Source organism: Kluyveromyces marxianus, chromosome 8 (assembly GCF_001417885.1).
Source record: "Kluyveromyces marxianus DMKU3-1042 DNA, complete genome, chromosome 8".
In the NCBI taxonomy this organism is placed as follows: Eukaryota; Fungi; Ascomycota; class Saccharomycetes; order Saccharomycetales; family Saccharomycetaceae; genus Kluyveromyces; species Kluyveromyces marxianus.
In genome coordinates this window covers 50,972-68,506 of record NC_036032.1, presented here as the reverse complement: position 1 = coordinate 68,506, position 17,535 = coordinate 50,972, and the positions used below count along the sequence as shown (strand labels likewise).

Genomic DNA, 17,535 nt, shown 5'->3' with positions numbered 1-17,535 from the left:
TTTGCACAATTACAAATTCAGTTAAGGTATACCAAAGTGATCATAAAATAAAATTAAATTAAAAAGCGTGTGATAAACCATATAGCAGCAGGAATAGGCTTTATGATAATACCTGGTAGCATTTCACACATATAGATACAGTGGGTTGTTTTTGTTGTTTTTTTTTTTAGCATTTTCCAGGATCTGTTCAGATGAGTGAGCAGCAGCTGAATAAAGTTCAGATACGAAGGTCTGATTCGAACTCAGATCCCGATGGTAGCACTTCGAAATTGAGCCATTCTGATGGACAAGGCTCGCAGCCAATGGTCAGAAATAAGAGCGGAAGTAGTGGCAGTAGTGAATGCAATAGCGTTGGAGGTGAGGATTTGTGTGTGTACGACCATATCTACAAGGGAATCAAAGGGTTTCTTTCTAGAAGAACAAGTCTTGGCGGATCGTACAGTAGCAGCAATAGCAGCAGCAATAAAGTTGGGGAAAGAGAACTTTGCGGGCCGTTGACATATGCACTGTCTAGTAATCTACGGATTGAGTCGATAAACTCGCAGCTGGGGTCGTTCCCGTCGTCAGGAGGAGCCATGGATTTTCCTCTTGTTAAAGTCACACGTCGGAAGCGGGTGAAGTATACGTTCCACATCGACGAGAACGTGATCAGCTGGAATAACAGTAAGAAGGAGATATTTGTTGATAGTATCAAGGATATACGGATTGGCGATTTGGCTACAAATTACATGGATATGTACGATATTCGGGGGCCCATGAGGGAATTATGGTGCACGATTATCTATTCTGTGAGCAAGAATAAATTGAAGGCATTGCATGTGGTTGCGGACAATAAGGTTGTGTTTCAGTCGTTCTACGACTCTGTGGTGTATTTGATCAACTCTAGGAGGAGGCTAATGGAGGAAATAGCGCTACCGAACAATGAGCAGTTTGCGAACATTCATTGGCAGACGAATGTTTCGACGAAGAAAGAGGACCAGGAGAAGGATTCGCTTTCGTTCCCCGATGTGAAGCGTCTTTGCAACAGGTACCACATATACTGCTCGGATGCGTATCTTCGTGTGTTGTTTGAGAGAGCAGACACCAACCACAACGGGCTTCTCAATTTCGCGGAGTTCCAGGACTTTGTACGGTACCTACGGTTCAGGCCCGAGGTGCAAATTATTCACGACGAAATGAAGGATGCTGATTCTGGGATGGTTGGGTTTGAGAGTTTCTACCGGTTCTTGAACAATGTCCAAGGGGAAGTGATGTCGCGGACGTACGCGTATAAGGTTTTCCGCAAGTTTTGCACGTCGCCGCTAGACGATTCGATGGACATGAATGGCCTATTGGAGTTTTTAACGAAGCAGCCATTCTTAAAATTCTTCGAAGAAGATTACTCTAGGCCATTGAACGAGTACTTTATCTCGTCTTCTCATAACACTTATCTAATGGGCAAGCAATTGGTGGACGAGGTCAGCGTGGAGGCGTATACAAGAGCGTTGCAGCAGGGGTGTCGGTGCATTGAAATTGACATTTGGCAAGGCGATCATGGGCCCGTGGTGTGCCATGGTCTTTTCACGCAGTCGATCCCGCTAGAAGATGTGATAAAGACTATAAGAAAATACGCTTTCATCACTTCTCCATACCCGTTAATCGTCTCATTAGAGATCCATTGCAAGAAGGATTTCCAAGCCATGATCTTTGATATCATGAAAGAGATATTGGGTGATCTCATCTACGTTATTCCGCCCAATTCTCAGCAACTGCTGTCGCCAATGGAGTTGAAAAACCGCATTATATTGAAAAGCAAGAAGACGCAAGCGTTTGAGAGCGATAGTGCAATGTCGACCACTTCGGGAGGAGCCACTTCCTCTTCTCCCTACGACACGCTATCGGAATCTGGCGACTCTATAATCGAGAGTGGCAGAAGGACTGGTTCCTTCGGCAATACCAATCTGAGCCCGACTGTGTCGAGAAAAAGTGTGAACGGGGCGAGTAGTACTAGTGGGAGATCGCTAAGGCTTTCGAGCAAAGTGGAGATATCAGAGCAGATTTTGGAAATTTCGGGCATCCACGGCGTAAGGTTCAGGAACTTTTCGCTACCGGAGTCCAAGACCACTACGCATTGTTTCTCGCTAAACGAAAAGAAGTTCTTGGCCTTGTACAAGGACGAGATACAGCGTCTTGCCATCAACAAGCACAACCGCAGACACCTGATGAGGGTTTATCCGCACGTCTGGCGGTACAAATCGACGAACTTCAACCCGATCCAGTTTTGGGTCGAGGGAGTGCAAATGGTGGCGACGAACTGGCAGACGTACGACTTGGGCCAGCAGTTGAACCACGCCATGTTCCAAGTGTCGCTCGATAGAAACTCCATCTGGCATTCGGGATACGTCTTGAAACCGCCGCACTTGCGGAGAGAAGTGCACAAGATGAAGGACATCCCTGCGATCGTTGAGCGGGTGAAACGGCAGAAGATAAACGTGCAAGTGGACATACTATCGGGCCAGATGCTGTCGCTACAGCACAGCAAGGTGATAGCGCCCTACGTTGAGATAGAGATATATACCGATAACGGTGTGGAGTCGCTAAAGCTGACGAACTGCATACAGGATGAGGGTTGCACTAGCACTTGTACTAGCACCACCACCACTGGTGGTGGTGCTGGTAGTGATTGTAGTGGTAGTGACCCCAACAAAGAGGATCGCTGGAGTACAGGAGGCACGCCTCTTTTCGCTACCAAGTACGTCAGGGACAACGGGTTCAACCCGGTGTGGAACGCCTCGTTCCAGTGTACGCTCACGAACACCACGTTCAACTTCGTGCGATTTACAGTCAAGAATGGCGGCCAGGTCGTCGCTACCTCGTGCATCAGACTCCACTACTTGAAGCAGGGCTACAGACACTTGCCCTTGTACAACTCCAAGGGCGAGAAGTTTATCTTCTCGACCTTATTCATAAGGTACAGGGAGACGGATGTCTGAGGCAATCTTTCATAAGGCAGGCTTACATATCTGTATATATATATCCACGATCCACGATCCATAAGTACATACAGAAGGGTCTTGTGACTTCCCTCTTTTTTCGCTACGCTGCCCATATTTCGCGTTTGGGCATCGCATCGCTTTACAGGATTTTTGGTGTCATTCCAGCTGGAAAAAGGTTTATAAGGAACATCACCAAAAGGAAGAGAGGGGAAAGTTAGGTTAGGTGTGTTATCGGTGGTTACTGGGTGGTTACTTGCTGAATAATCCCTGTACACAGGTCAAGCCAGGCGGGCATCAAGGATAATTAAGTACAGAATGAACGGAAGGTCGCCGTTGAAGAAGAGAAACGTTTTGTCGAGCAAGAACGTGAATGTGAATGCAACAGGCCATGCGAAGCTGGTGTCGAAACCGGGTGTTTCTGGGTCGCGTGGGTCTCCTGTGAGGTCGAGGACGAAGATAGACGTGGAGCAGGCTCTACAAAGCAGTCCTGTGAGGCAGGTGAGGTCGGGGTCAAAGTCACCTATTAAGTGTGGTACTACTAGTACCACTACTAGCACCACCTTCACCTTTTACGAAGAAAGCGAGGAGGATAGGGCTGCTGCGCTGGTGAGACACATGACGCTGAGACGGTCAGCGGTTCACGATGAGAACGAAACGGAGCAGGAGAACCAGAACCAGAACCAGAAACTGGAGCCCTCGAGGGTCCACACACAAGACACACAGAAACACAGAAAACCGCTGCAGGATCTCGATATCGACAAGTATCCGGGCACGGTACAGTACGCTGGCGGGCGCGAGCAAAGACTGACGCTGCAGCTGGGCCACCAGCGGGCGCTGCCGGTGGGCGTGACTCCGCCAAGAGACAAGAAGGTGCGTGATTTCTTTGGAGGGAAGCAGGGCGGTGCCCTTGAGGCTGCGACTCCCTCGAGCTCGACGACAGACGACATTCCACTGAACAAGGTGGTCAGAAAGCTCGAGTTTCGCATTGCTGAGGGTGAGTAGAGACTGGAGAGTCAAGAGAGCAGAGAGTCAAGAGAGCAGAGAGTCAAGAGAGGATGTGTATATGTATATGTATAGAGATACCCTAAATAGTGAAGAAATGAGGCTGGAAGGCCGGGCTTTCAGGAGATAAGGTTACTGGGGGGTCCAAGGGTGGGCCCTGGCCCACCCTGGACCACCCTTGGACCACCTTTGGACCACCTAGGACCACCTAACATGTCCCTTGGCATGGCCCATCTTTACCTCCTCTTTTCTTTTTCTTCCCAGCCGTACTGAAAAATTTTGAAGCTCATCGCTCATCGCACAAAGGTTGATACACATACCCAGGACTGAGACAAGCACCAGGACCAGTTGTCAGTGTTGCCAGTGTTGCCAGTGTTGCCAGTGTTGTCAGTGTTGTCAGTCCTCATATATACAAATGGGCAAGGCTGCTAAGAAGAAGTACAGTGGAGCGTCGACGTCGGGCAAAGAGGTGGATGCGGAAAAGCACCTCACCACCGTGTTCAAGTTCAACACGGACTTGGGCCAGCACATCTTGAAAAACCCGCTAGTGGCCCAGGGGATCGTCGACAAGGCCCAGATCAAGCCCTCGGACATCGTGCTTGAAATCGGCCCAGGTACCGGTAACCTAACGGTGCGGATTCTCGAGCAGGCGAGGAAAGTGGTTGCAGTCGAGTTCGATCCACGTATGGCAGCCGAATTGACGAAGCGTGTGCACGGCACACCAGTGGAGAAGAAACTCGAGATCATGTTGGGAGATTTCATGAAGACGGAGTTGCCATACTTTGACGTGTGCATCAGTAACACGCCGTACCAGATCTCGTCGCCGTTGGTGTTCAAGTTGATCAACCAGCCGAAACCACCGCGCGTGTCGATCCTCATGTTCCAGCGTGAGTTTGCGATGCGACTCTTGGCGAGACCGGGCGACTCGTTGTACTGCCGGTTGTCTGCTAACGTGCAGATGTGGGCACACGTGACACATATAATGAAGGTTGGCAAGAACAACTTCAGGCCTCCACCGAAGGTGGAGTCTAGCGTTGTGCGGATCGAGATCAAGAACCCTAGGCCGCAGGTGGACTTCAACGAGTGGGACGGGTTGCTCCGGATCGTGTTTGTGAGGAAGAACCGGACGATTGCGGCCGGGTTCAAGTCGACGACGGTGCTCGAGATACTGGAGAAGAACTACAAGGCGTACCTGGCGGCCACGGCCACCGGGGGGCAGAGCGAGAGCGATGCTGCCATGGGCGATGCCCGTGGCGACTCGCTCATACCGCAGGTGAAGGCCAAGATCGAGCAGGTCTTGGCTGAGACCGGGCTTGCCGAGAAGAGAGCCGGTAAGTGCGACCAGACGGACTTTTTGAGGCTGCTCTACGCATTCCACCAGGTGGGCATCCATTTCGCGTGAGCGAGGCACCTACAGGCCTACATACCTACACCCTACATACCTACATATACAAACTCCTACCTATCTACACATCTATCTACACGTTTGAGCCAACATTTCCCATTGTATAGTGCAAAGCATATACCCAGGCATACACCCAGGCATACACCAGGCATAACCCGAGACATTACACAGTCCAGACAGAGTACAGTCCACCCAATAGCATCCCCCAGTAGAGTCCACCCAGTCAGGTACCGGCCTCTTGTTCCCTCTGTCTGCTCTGCTTCCCTCTGCTTCCCTTGTCCTCAGACCACCCCAGAAACGCCCGCACCAAAAAAATTTTCACTTTGCTCTTCGCATCAGCCATGCGATGCCCAAACCAAAGCAAGCACCCAACCACGCACGCAACGCTCGCCACAACCGTTCGTCGTCCCGAAGCATCGCCCTGGCGTTCGCCTTGCCCACAGGAATCTCCTAGATCAGCTTCGCTGGGCCCCCACACACCCAAACTCTTTCTTTCTCTTTACGTCTGTGGGCTTGTATGCCGTGATTTATAACAAGATATATATATATGATATATAATGAAGGACAAGCATCGCCTAGGAAGTGCGACTAAGAAGCTAATGGCCCCAGGTATACCCCCATGTATGGCTGTGTGAGTGGTATTTTGTAACAGTGCAACACCTAGAGCATACACATTGGATGACGTTTTTGGGCAAATTGCACCGTTTGGTGGTGCTAGATGAGTCAGACCGGACTAAGAACAGAGACTTGGTTCCGATGCCCGTTAGCAGGAGGAGATGGGGCGTTTACGGGTACACGTCGTATTGGACGTTGCTATGTTTGTGCATTAGCACATGGTCTGGAGGGTCGTCTTTGTTGTTGTTTGATGTGGGGACGGATGGGAGTGTGAGTGTGCTTGGAATGAATGGACAGCAGACTATTGGATGTATAGTGCTTGCGAACTTCTTCATCAGCGTAGCAGCGATCCTGAACTCGGTTTACGGGTCGAAGTATCATATAGGGTACTCGGTGTTCCAGCGGATAATATTTGGGGTGCGTGGGTCAGCGTTTGGTGTGTTGATTCGGGCGATTCTTTCTGTGGTGTGGTTTGCATCGCAGTCGTGGTTGGGAGGGTTGTGCGTGAATGTGGTGCTTTCGTCGTGGAGCAGGCGGTTCTTGAACATGAAGAACACGTTTCCGGAGTCTGTGCCGATGACCAGCCAGGAGTTGGTTGGGTTTGTGGTGTTTTTGGTGATTAATGTGCCGGTTTTGATGATTCGGCCCGAGTACTACGACCATATTTTGGCAGCAGGGTCGTTCTGCATGTTCTTTGTTGGGCTGGGGATCACGATCTGGGCTGTGAAGGCGAACGGGTGGTCGAACGGGCCGTTGCTCACTGCGCCCATTACGGCGTCGTCGTCGCAGCTTGGATGGAGCTGGATGGCCAACTTAAACGCTTGGTACTCGTTTATCGTGGCCGGGATTGCCAACCAGTCCGACTATGCACGTTTCAACAGGAGGCCCAGGGACTCGTATATCGGGACCATGATTGGCGTGAACGTCATGGGGATCGTGCTCCCCTTGATGGGTATTGTCACGGCTTCGGCTATGCTTGAACGGTACAAGCAGACGTTCTGGATGCCCAACGACATCTGCATGTTCTGGTTGCAAGAACATTACGATGCGAAATCGAGGGCAGGGGCTTTCTTCGCTGGCCTGGGGCTCCTCATCTCGCAGCTCGGTGTCAACTGTGCCAGTAACGCCATTTCGGGCGGTATGGACTTGGCATCCATCTTCCCAGAGTACATCAATATCAGAAGAGGTGCTCTTTTAATCATGCTTTTGGCCTGGCCCACGCAGCCGTGGTTGTTCTACAACACCTCCTCGACGTTCATAACAGTGATGTCGTCGTTCACGGTGTTCATCACGCCTTTGACCGCAATGTTCATGTGCGACTACTACGTTATTCGCAAACAGGTCATCAAGTTGTCGGACTTGTATGTCGACTCCCCCAAATCCATCTACTGGTACCAGAAGGGGGTCAACTGGAGAAATATGTTGTGCTTCTTGTTTGGCGCTGCACCAGGTCTTCCGGGCCTCATCCACGCAGCTAACCCCAAGATCCACATAAATTCGGGCATCAACCACTTTTACCAGGGCTCGTTCGTATTCCAGTTCGTCATCACCTTTGCATTATACTACATCATTAACACAGTTTTCAAGCCGGAGGTTGGCCAGAGAGACCATGTCGATTACTACCATACATTCACTGAAAAGGAATTGCGTGAATGGGACATGGTGCCCGCAGATGACTACAATTATCCCTCCATCGAGTTCACAAACTCTTCCTCCAAAGAAGTTCACTACGAAAATCCTCACGCAGATGGTTCCTTGCAACATTTGAAGATGGGATATAACGAAACATCTAAAGAATCTATGGAAGAATCATGAAGTGGCGAAAAAACAGCTCGAACAAACGTCTTCAATATTCCCCCCCCCCTCTCATTCTGAAATATAATAAATACACTTGGCTATCAATTTTTTTCTCTGATCACCTAACTGGTGTAGGTGACGAATTGCTTACTCTTCTTTTAAACGTTGTTCAATAATCTCTAAAGTGCCAAACACAGCGGGCTATCCTATACTCCTGCTATTACTATTACATATGTGTGTATAAGATGTATTTGTGTGTGTGTGTTTTTGTTTGGCGCTATATTTGACTTTTTAATTTAATAATTACATAATAATCTGATCCTTGCTGATCGATGCTGATCCGTTCTGATCCATGTTGATCCATCTTTGTCTGAGCTTTAGCCTTTTTAAGCAAACTCTTCCGTTATTGGTATAGGCTCGACGTATTTGCCAATAGGAGTATATTCAATGTTCGCGAACACTTCACCAAATCCTTTTGGTCCTCCAATCTCGATACCTTTAGGAGTAGTCCATTTGTCTGATGGCGCAAACACCATCACATATACAATTAAGCCGTATCTGTAATCTTGCGTTCCAACTGCATGGCCATCATCATCAACCAAGGTAATCAAGTCTGGAACAGAACATAACGCTGTTTCAGTACCATCCTCATTCACTTTATAACAAACGATATTTTCGTTCTTGAATGGAATTCTAATGGTGGTACCAGTGCTGTCGTCAACACCTTCAATGACTGCTACACCGAACCCGTATCCTCTCTTCATCTTCTTCTCCACTTGAATAATCTTACCCTTCAATAGACATTTCGCAGCGGAGGGTCCACCAACGGCTTCAATTATTCTTGATGGAATACTGTCCATGTCACTGTTTGTCCTTGCTATGTGAACAGCACGACCGATTCTCCAAGAGTTGGAAATTGGATTGGCAACTGTCTCATTACGCATCTGGTTGCAAGTCATCGATGGTTCAACACACGCGCACTGTACACCATGGTGATACATCGCGTCACGAATGATATCCTCCATTTGGATATCATCCGTAGTAGACGTTAGAATCATTGACATACCATTACCATCGGATAATGCGACATATGGATATCCGTGCAAGTCATGGACAACCGAGGGCAAACTTTGCCATTGAGTTGGGTAAGCTCTACCCATTAGATCAAGGTCGATACATGGAACATCTTTGTGGTACGCTGTCCATATACCGGATAAACCGTTACCTCCACCAATTTCAAACATGAAGATACCGTCGGTCTTTTTACCCTCCCATCTTTCGATTAGGCTAGTTGCTTCAAGCATTTCGTTACCGTGTAATCTCTCACCAGATATTAATGGAGAGCCGCAATAACCAACATTAATTGCAGTACCCTTTCCTTCAGTTTTCTTCTCGAATTCATCTAATGTCATGACCCTCAAACGTGCTCCTTCCCTAATGAGCCTCTTTAATTCAATGGCATCTGGATTAGGGTCACCTCCACCACCACATCCTAATATATAAGCACCAGCACTTATAAAGTCGATGTCTGTTTCCGATAAAATCCACTCACCATCAACAACAGTTGGTCTGTATTCAGCATAGTTAATGGCTTCCTTTTGTATTCTTGAAACTTGAGCACTCTTGAAGACTTCTTCAGAGATGTACTCATCATTTTCTTCGTCGTCGTCCACTCCGTTAGAAATTTGTTCCATGGTACCCTTCGTAACCTTGAAAGTAGAGTCATAATCAATATCACCAACTACTTTAACCTCTAATCTGTAAACTTTATCGACATATGGCACGGCGTCAGATATAATTGTAACCACGGTAATAGAAGATGCCAAGGCTCCTTTTTCAATGGCTTCCGAAGTAGCTCTGTCGATTAAACTTTGAATATATGCATCCCTCTCTTGATCGAAGTTTTCAAAAGTCTTGACTTCGGCAACGGTACTCGAAATTTTACCCAACGCAGCACCAATGGCATTCGCGACTTGGTAGAAAGGAGGGGTTATGACTTTTGAAGTACCCTTGAGCTCAGGTGGAGCAATGAATGAACCACCACCTACAAAAATAACTGGAATTGGATCTGGGGAAGTTTTCATACGATCGATAATGTTTTCCAACTTCTTGGCAATGGCAAAGTCATACCTCTGTTTAAAATCAGGGGTGAACAAGTCTTTAACTTTGTTGACATCTCCCATCTGCAGTAAATCTCTATCAAGAGATTCAATGCCGAATTTATCGATTGTTTCACCGATACTGACATCGGACGTCGTAATGACATCACCGCCAAAGATGATTGCCTTGGACACGATTTCTGAACCAGTGGAATCTGGGCCCACTGTTAGTTCACCATTTTGGTCTCTAACAATGGAGCCACCACCAAGACCTATTGATTCCACATGAGGCATGGAGAAGTTCATCTTAACACCTCCAATGTATGAATAAGACGAAGATTGTCTTGGGAAACCAGAAGGTAGTAACTGGCCGACATCAGAGGTGGTTCCACCAATATCACAAACAATGACGGATTTTCCTTTCACATCGGGGTCTCTGGAACACAGAATAGCAGCACCTCTCATAGAATTGGTAGCACCAGAGGAGAAGGTTCTTATTGGCATTTCTAGTGCATCCTTAGTGGAAAGCACAGTACCATCATTTTGAGACAAGAGAACAGTACAGTTCAACCCAATGCTCTTAGTGGCCTGGGTGAACGATGAGATGATCTTGCGGCCGAATTTCTTGATGGAAGCGTTCAAAATGGAGGCATTTTCTCTTTCTATGAAGCCGATACCAGAAATAGTATGCGACATAACGACATCCACATCGGGAATCTCCTCTCGTACAATCTCTGCTGCTCTCAATTCGTGTTCGTTATTCATATTAGCAAAAGTGGATACAAGTGCTACGGCCGAGATTCCAAGGGCCCTGATCTTCCCGCATGCCGCTCTCAAGCCGTCTTCATCCAACGGTCTGATCTCTTTTGCGTCCACTCGATACCCACCATCGAGCGAACACCAGAACCCATTGATGATGAGCTTCAAATCCTCTGGAAAATCTCCAAATGGAGGCATATCCTTACCGTAAGGACCACAGAGCCTTATAACGGCCACTTTTTCCAAACGGTTAGAGTCACGCTCTATTACTGCATTGATAAAATGCGTTGTACCGATCGTTACAGAAACAATTTCGGACTTTTGGATATCGTTTTGAGGGTCCTCCAACACTGTCTTGATGGCCTTCTTGATACCAACACAAACGTCTGGTGTAGTAACGGCCTTGTGCCACGCCAGGACACCCCTGTGTTCTTCCTCTAACTGTAGAGGGTCCACCACCACCAAATCACTGTTGGTTCCACCAACATCAACTCCGATTAACAACTTTCTATTCGTCATTTTCTGCTTTGCTACCGCCTACGGAACTGGGGGCCTCTCAAACAAATTCTCTCGACAGATGAATAATGTTTAAGTTAGGTTGACTAAATCACCAATTAATCAACTCCCAACCAGAACCACAACCTTATGGAATGTGTCCTTCCTTTATAATCAATTAATCAACCAGATAATAAATGCGAGAAAAAATATAACTGATACAATGGGTGCTCCACATTCAACCAGATAGAAGATCCCTATGTTGCAACTCAACTGTTCGGACCTTTCCTCAATACTCTCGCTAGCTACGTGTTTCCTATAAGATCCAATCCTCTAGTACCAGATATCTTTGGGACTTTTTACTGCATGCGGAAAACAGTTCCTGAACTCTATATTCCTCCTATACTCGGATTATCGTCGCCAACAACAAATACCTGCTAAATAAGATAGAGATAGATCCCTTTAAAATCCCCAAACAACGAAACCTCCTGCTAAGTAATACCCGTACAATAACAACACTCGGCTGCTATTCTCCTCAGTCTTTTTCTCGTCCACCACAAATCCAAATCCAAAACTATACTATATATGTGGAGATACACTAAAAGTTTGCTTCACTGAATTCGATTCGAATTCCGATGGAAAACAATTCAAAGAAAAATTCAAAAAAACGCACACTGGTACTAACCTTGTCTTTCGGACATGCTCGGGATCAATTCACGTCCCTAATAATCTGGATATTCGTGCATTTAACGTCCCAAGTGCGCTTCACCGATACAAATGCTTTGTAAAATCACTGAATTTCACACACTTTTTTTTTGGGTATTTGATAAAGCAAAAATGGAAAAATAAAAAAAAAAAAAGCTAATAATGGTACGTTGTTTTTGTGTAACATGCGGAAACTTGTTGGTATTAGGAAATGGTTTCCTGTATGGAAAGAGAGGAAAGAGCAACAAAAGTACCCTATTTGCGTAAAAAGAAACGAAGACACAAAACCGTTTTTGTGTTTGTTTTTTTTTTCACTTCTTGCTCGAGAGGTTGTTGGGAAATATATCCTAAAAGGGGAATTATTCCAGATACCCGGTTGATAGTATAGGTTTAGGTAAAAACCAAAAAAAAAAAAATTACGGGCGGGATTCAGACCGAGAGATTGAACCTGGCGGCACCTGGCAGCACCCTGCTTGTGCCAGATATCGATGGAAGATATCTGGACGGTCCCTTGTCTGTTGTCTGTTGTCTGTAGTTGAGCTTATTTCGACGATTACTCGAAAAGTGTCACTATGGAATTAGCTGGCTGCATTTTTTTTTTCGCAGCCGTGCGAAAAACAGAATGTGCATACGCAGATATTGGATGATGGATAAAGTCATCCAGGTCGCTGAAACCTACTTAGGGGGACATGTCCCTAGTAGTAACCACTTAACCACCACCATATGAATAGTTGTGTCATACTTTATTGTGATTTTTTTTTTAATTATTATTATTTTTTTTTTTTATTTAGTTCTTTCTGTATTTGATCTGTCTAATCATGCATCCATTCGATCAGATGTATCAGGTTTTCAGTGACTGGAATGGTTGCTGGTTGGTTTGGATGTATATATGATTGATGTTTGCATAATTATTTTGTGTGTTGGCTTAAAGAGGTGTTGAAGGGCTTTTTCTATTGCTATTTTATTATATTTTACCTTAAGCCTTAGCGAAGTGTTCACAGCTAAAGCAAAGAACGGGAAAAAATTTATTAATTGATTAATTGAGATACTATGGACTCATACAAGGCCCGTCTGGACGCTCTACTGGAGCATACGCCGATCGTTGATACGCATAATGACTTTGCGTGGCTGATTCGCATGCAATTGCACAACCAAATCCATAAATTTGGCTTTAATTTCAACTCCGAGAATATCACATGCCACACCTCGATTCCGAAGTTGCGTAAAGGTAGAGTTGGGATCCAGTTCTCGTCAGGATTCGTCGAGTGTAAGGATCCAGACCAGTACAGCCACGATTTTAACTTGAAGTCGAGTGTAATTAGGGATACACTTGAGATTTTTGACTTGACGAAAAGGATCTGCTCTGAGTACCCAAACGATCTGAAATTTGTGACCAGCTGTGATGAGGCGATTGCAGCTTACCATGAGGGTAAAATTGCAATGCCGTTAGCCATTGAAGGTTTGCATCAAATTGAGGGTTCGTTGAGTGTCTTGAGACAGTACTATGAGCTGGGGATCAGATACGCTACTCTAAATCATAACTGCGATAACCCGTTCAGCACAGCTGCATCTTCAATCACAGCTGGACTGCCCGACCTGGGACTCACGCCGTTGGGTGTGGAGTGTATTAAGGAGATGAACAGACTAGGTATAATGGTGGATTTGTCTCACACTTCGTATAAGACCATGCACGATGTACTTAAGGTGACCCAGGCACCAATCATCTTCTCCCACTCCTGTGCGTGGTCTTTAACTCATCACGAGCGTAACGTGAGAGATGACGTCCTTTTGCGTGTAAAAGAGAATGGAGGTGTTGTACAAGTATGTTTCTTTGGTAATTTCTTGGCTCAGGATCCAAGCAAGCCAACAGAGGCCACTATCGACGATTTAGTGGATCACATTTTCTATATCGCATCTTTGATCGGTTGGGAACACGTTGGTTTTGGTGGAGATTACGATGGTATGGAAGAAACTCCCAAGGGGCTTGAGGATGTTTCTAAGTACCCAGATGTCATTTACAAATGTATGGAAAGAGGCGCATCGGACGAAGATATCAGAGGCCTGATGGGAAGTAACTTATTAAGAGTGTGGAAATCGGTGGAGATTATCTCCCAGATAATCCAGGGAAGACTACCAAGAGGTAGGGCCGTTGAGGCTGAATGGGAAGGCAGAGTATGGGAGTATTATGATTATCTTAAGGATGTTAATGAGGTTTTCCCTGGAAGTAAAGACATTTATTTCGATTCGCACGTATGGTTACCTTCAAACCACTAGTAAAAAAAAATATGTATATATAGATAAGATGGTTGACTATAACTATTTGAAGTTATTATATTACTTTAACCTAATATATAGTAGCTACATATTACAGGAATAAATACAGTTACAGTTGCATAACATAATAAAAATAAAAAATAAAAATAAAGGAAGTTCAAAACGGGAAATGTTACAAGACAGCTGATTGTAACAACGATGGTATTACATAGAAAGTCCAATACGGGCTTCTTTTATTATTTTAGAGTTCATTCATAATGCTGCTATGCCCTCCGGTTTCATTTTTTGTTCTTTTCGTTTTATAAGTTAGGTTGAAGTATCCCTAATAAACTATGTAGTCGTGTGCTGGGTCTACAAGACTATTGTAGTCCCCATATGATAATGCCTTGGATATATGAGAAAGCCTCTCTAGAGAATTTGAAGCAACATTCATACCATTAGTCACGAATGATTTCAAGACAGAAGTGTAGTGTGAATACAAAGTTTGATCCTTAATCAACAATGAGATTAGGGCACCCAAGTAGATGGGCCAATGGCATGTGATACTGCAAGTGCTTTGGAATGGAATAGAAAAGAGACATTCGAGCATTTTTTCTAACCTGCGTTGCACATACTGAGATACTATTTGTTTCCTTAAGAAAAATATTTCGAGGTACAATTCGAGAGCATAATGATACATTCTAGTGCAGTTTTTCATCGACAACTTCAATCTGACATCAGAAAGCCCAATAGTAGCTTGGTTAAGGTATTCGTCGTCAATAGGAATATTCCTGAGTAGAGCCAAAGCATTCAGCCCTACATTCTTCAGTGAATTTAAAACCTCTGAATCTGATTCCAAGAAGTACGACCTTAACATGTTTGTACCAGATAATGGTTTCCCTTGTTTCTTTGATTTTAACAGGTTGCTACTGAGCATGGTAAAGATGGGATAATAATCTGCTGTGTACCCTCTGATTAAGTCTAAGCGTCCATTCAAAAGGTTATATTTCGAATAAGCAGCTTGATTCAATAGTTTCTCAAGGTCTTCTTGGCTGCTGAAGCATCCTCCATTGTCAGAAGTAATCCATGCTAAAACTTCAGCATGACAAAACCAATCTTTCACAAAAAGGTAGCATTCGTGTGCGTTTTTCTCTGTGTGTTCATCTTTTATTTGAGAGGGTTTCAATCTCTCCACTCTTTGGAATAGATCATGAACTCCTCTGAGATGGGTTCGCCACTCTGTGCTCTTATTAGCACTGTTAGCAGCGAATAATAAAGTTACCGTGAATGCAAGCGATATATTATCGCAATAATCGTTTGATTTTCTGATTAACACCGTGAGCTGATCCAAACATCTCTTTAGAGTTGGCATTCTAACATACCGATCCCAAATATGGGCAAAGTACTTCAAATTAGAGTTGTAGTATGTATCCTTCATAAATAGCGAAGCCACATAAACGAACACATCTTTCATCAATGGATATTTTCTGCCCATTGAAATAAAAATATCCAGTAGCAGATCGAAGTGGTCCTTGAATGGGAATAAGATCAAGTTCCCACAGAGTAAAGTAGTTCTTACTACTGTCCAGATAAAGTTCAATAGTTTTGGATCGTCTAATGGGATTGTTGTCGCTGTTGAAGGGTTTTCGGTAGCGTAGAGGATTTGAATTGGATCATAGGAGTTGAATACAGAATGTATTTCGCTGCTTGAAGCACCCCTCCAACACAACTGAAATAAATTAGTCTGCATGGATTGTTCCAACTCTGGGGTATTGTCTCGAGTGTCATTTTGATCGAACCTTAGGAGGTTCAAAAAGTTCCAGTCAGTCGGAGAAATGTAGATATAATCTCTTATATTAACGATATCTGAGTCCAGATTGTTACCATCTGTATCAGTCCCTAATGCTGACCCAGATTTCTCTCTGCTAATGCTGAATGAATCATTGGAAGTTCCATTATTTTTAGAATCAGACATTAACCTGTAATCTAGATTACTAGTACTCTTTTCCAAAGGAACATTGTTTGTAGAAGGAGAGGGAGCTGTGGTAGTGTACAAATTATTTTTGTTTGCGTTGGGAGCTAAACTCTGTTTAACGCTTTGGTAAAGTTTCCGCTGATCGAAACCAATATCAGTTGGGAACGTTCCTGGAGGATCATTTGATAATTTCCCATTGTTGTAAAGATGCGTGTTGAAATTGGTATCAGAGGCCATCAAACCACCTGACTTTTGTCTTTGATACTGCAAACTTGGGTAAGGATACGGCTTGGATCCAGGGCTTACAGTCTGATGATATACCCTTTGATCTGGGTACTGCTGAGAAGGTTGTTGCTGTTGTTGTAAACCATTTATGCCTTTCATTTGTTGAGCAGCAGCATGATCGGGCATTCCGGGAGAGTCATCAGTTTTCTTGGGCTGGTTACCCATTCCTTGTGTTAGTTCTACATTTAATGGTGGTAGAGTCGTTACCCCACTTGGGTTGCCAAGGTTCTGCGGATAATGGGTTCCAAGATTCATAGGTCCGTGATGTGTCGGAACGTATGCACCAACATTATTGCTAACTGGTATATTAGCGTTTCCGATAGGGCTGTTTATTGTAGACCCTGGAGTTGGAGAAATCGGCAGTTGCAAAGAAGGCGTAGTTCCTACCATTTGCAATGGCATCGACGCGTTATGGTACCCAGCTGGAACAGGAATCCCCATTGGTGTTGGACCAACACCGTATGCATTAGGGTCTGAACTTTTATCTGCCTGGCCACTATTGTTATTGTGAATATTGTTAACCACATGAGCATGTGAGTTAAGATTATGCTGTTGCTGATGCTGCTGATCAAGTCTATTATTATTATTGGTTGTATTGATGTCAGCATTATTATTGATATTAGTATTGGTATTAGTATTAGTAGTATTAGTTATTGTTGTTGCTGTTGCTGTATGCTGGGTGTCTATGCAATTGTTCAAGTTATCGGTACCTAATCCAGACTGAACATACTCTAACCCAGGACTACTGCTTGAGAATTCGTTTTTCTGGAAAACAAAATGGTTCTTGTACGTACAATTTATGGCTCTCTTTGCACATCTGGTGCACTGAGGCTTCCTTTCGTCACACTTGGTGTGGGCCTTTTTACATTGAAGACATCCTTTCCTCGAATACGTAGACTTTCGCTTCTTCAAACCATTTTTATCATCGGACACATAATCAAGGTTGTTGGCAACACCAATCTCCCTATTCTCCTGCCCTTCCATCTTAATACCGATATGCTGTGATATAGCCTGGTACCGTACGAAAAGGATGACTTAGCCTAGGCAACTATATTAACAATAATATTAATAATAGCAGCACTAAAAAAAAACGGTCCCTTTATTCCACAAAACAGCTGCAATACAATCCACCCGCCTAAAAATGACCGTTTTCACACCCTATAACCCAAC

The 17,535-nt window shown here is 44.9% G+C and overlaps 6 protein-coding genes across 7 annotated transcripts; 4 read left to right on the top strand and 2 right to left on the bottom strand.

The window, feature by feature from the left end:
* Nucleotides 1-191: 191 nt before the first annotated feature.
* On the top strand, nt 192-3,977 carry plc1 (the record flags this gene model as incomplete). 2 transcript variants are annotated; one of them, XM_022821745.1, is made up of 2 exons in its annotated part: nt 192-2,950; nt 3,290-3,977. In XM_022821745.1, 2 exons carry the CDS (start codon nt 192-194, stop codon nt 3,975-3,977), a joined length of 3,447 nt encoding a protein of 1,148 aa, XP_022678075.1. The 2 variants fall into 2 exon arrangements, with proteins under 2 accessions (XP_022678075.1, XP_022678076.1); XM_022821746.1 differs by lacking the exon at nt 3,290-3,977 and having other exon boundaries at nt 192-2,972.
* Nucleotides 3,978-4,392: 415 nt separating this feature from the next.
* DIM1 (putative dimethyladenosine transferase) lies at nt 4,393-5,379 on the top strand (the record flags this gene model as incomplete). Its single annotated transcript, XM_022821744.1, has 1 exon — nt 4,393-5,379. One exon carries the CDS (start codon nt 4,393-4,395, stop codon nt 5,377-5,379), a length of 987 nt encoding a protein of 328 aa, XP_022678074.1.
* A 681-nt stretch (nt 5,380-6,060) lies between these two features.
* THI72 (nucleobase cation symporter-1 family protein) lies at nt 6,061-7,812 on the top strand (the record flags this gene model as incomplete). The annotated part of the gene is made up of 1 exon (XM_022821743.1): nt 6,061-7,812. One exon carries the CDS (start codon nt 6,061-6,063, stop codon nt 7,810-7,812), a length of 1,752 nt encoding a protein of 583 aa, XP_022678073.1.
* A 368-nt stretch (nt 7,813-8,180) lies between these two features.
* On the bottom strand, nt 8,181-11,171 carry hyuA (uncharacterized protein; the record flags this gene model as incomplete). Its single annotated transcript, XM_022821742.1, has 1 exon — nt 8,181-11,171. One exon carries the CDS (start codon nt 11,169-11,171, stop codon nt 8,181-8,183), a length of 2,991 nt encoding a protein of 996 aa, XP_022678072.1.
* A 1,731-nt stretch (nt 11,172-12,902) lies between these two features.
* On the top strand, nt 12,903-14,126 carry KLMA_80013 (dipeptidase; the record flags this gene model as incomplete). Its single annotated transcript, XM_022821741.1, has 1 exon — nt 12,903-14,126. One exon carries the CDS (start codon nt 12,903-12,905, stop codon nt 14,124-14,126), a length of 1,224 nt encoding a protein of 407 aa, XP_022678071.1.
* Nucleotides 14,127-14,448: 322 nt separating this feature from the next.
* KLMA_80012 (Zn(II)2Cys6 transcription factor) lies at nt 14,449-17,349 on the bottom strand (the record flags this gene model as incomplete). The annotated part of the gene is made up of 1 exon (XM_022821739.1): nt 14,449-17,349. One exon carries the CDS (start codon nt 17,347-17,349, stop codon nt 14,449-14,451), a length of 2,901 nt encoding a protein of 966 aa, XP_022678070.1.
* Nucleotides 17,350-17,535: the final 186 nt, after the last annotated feature.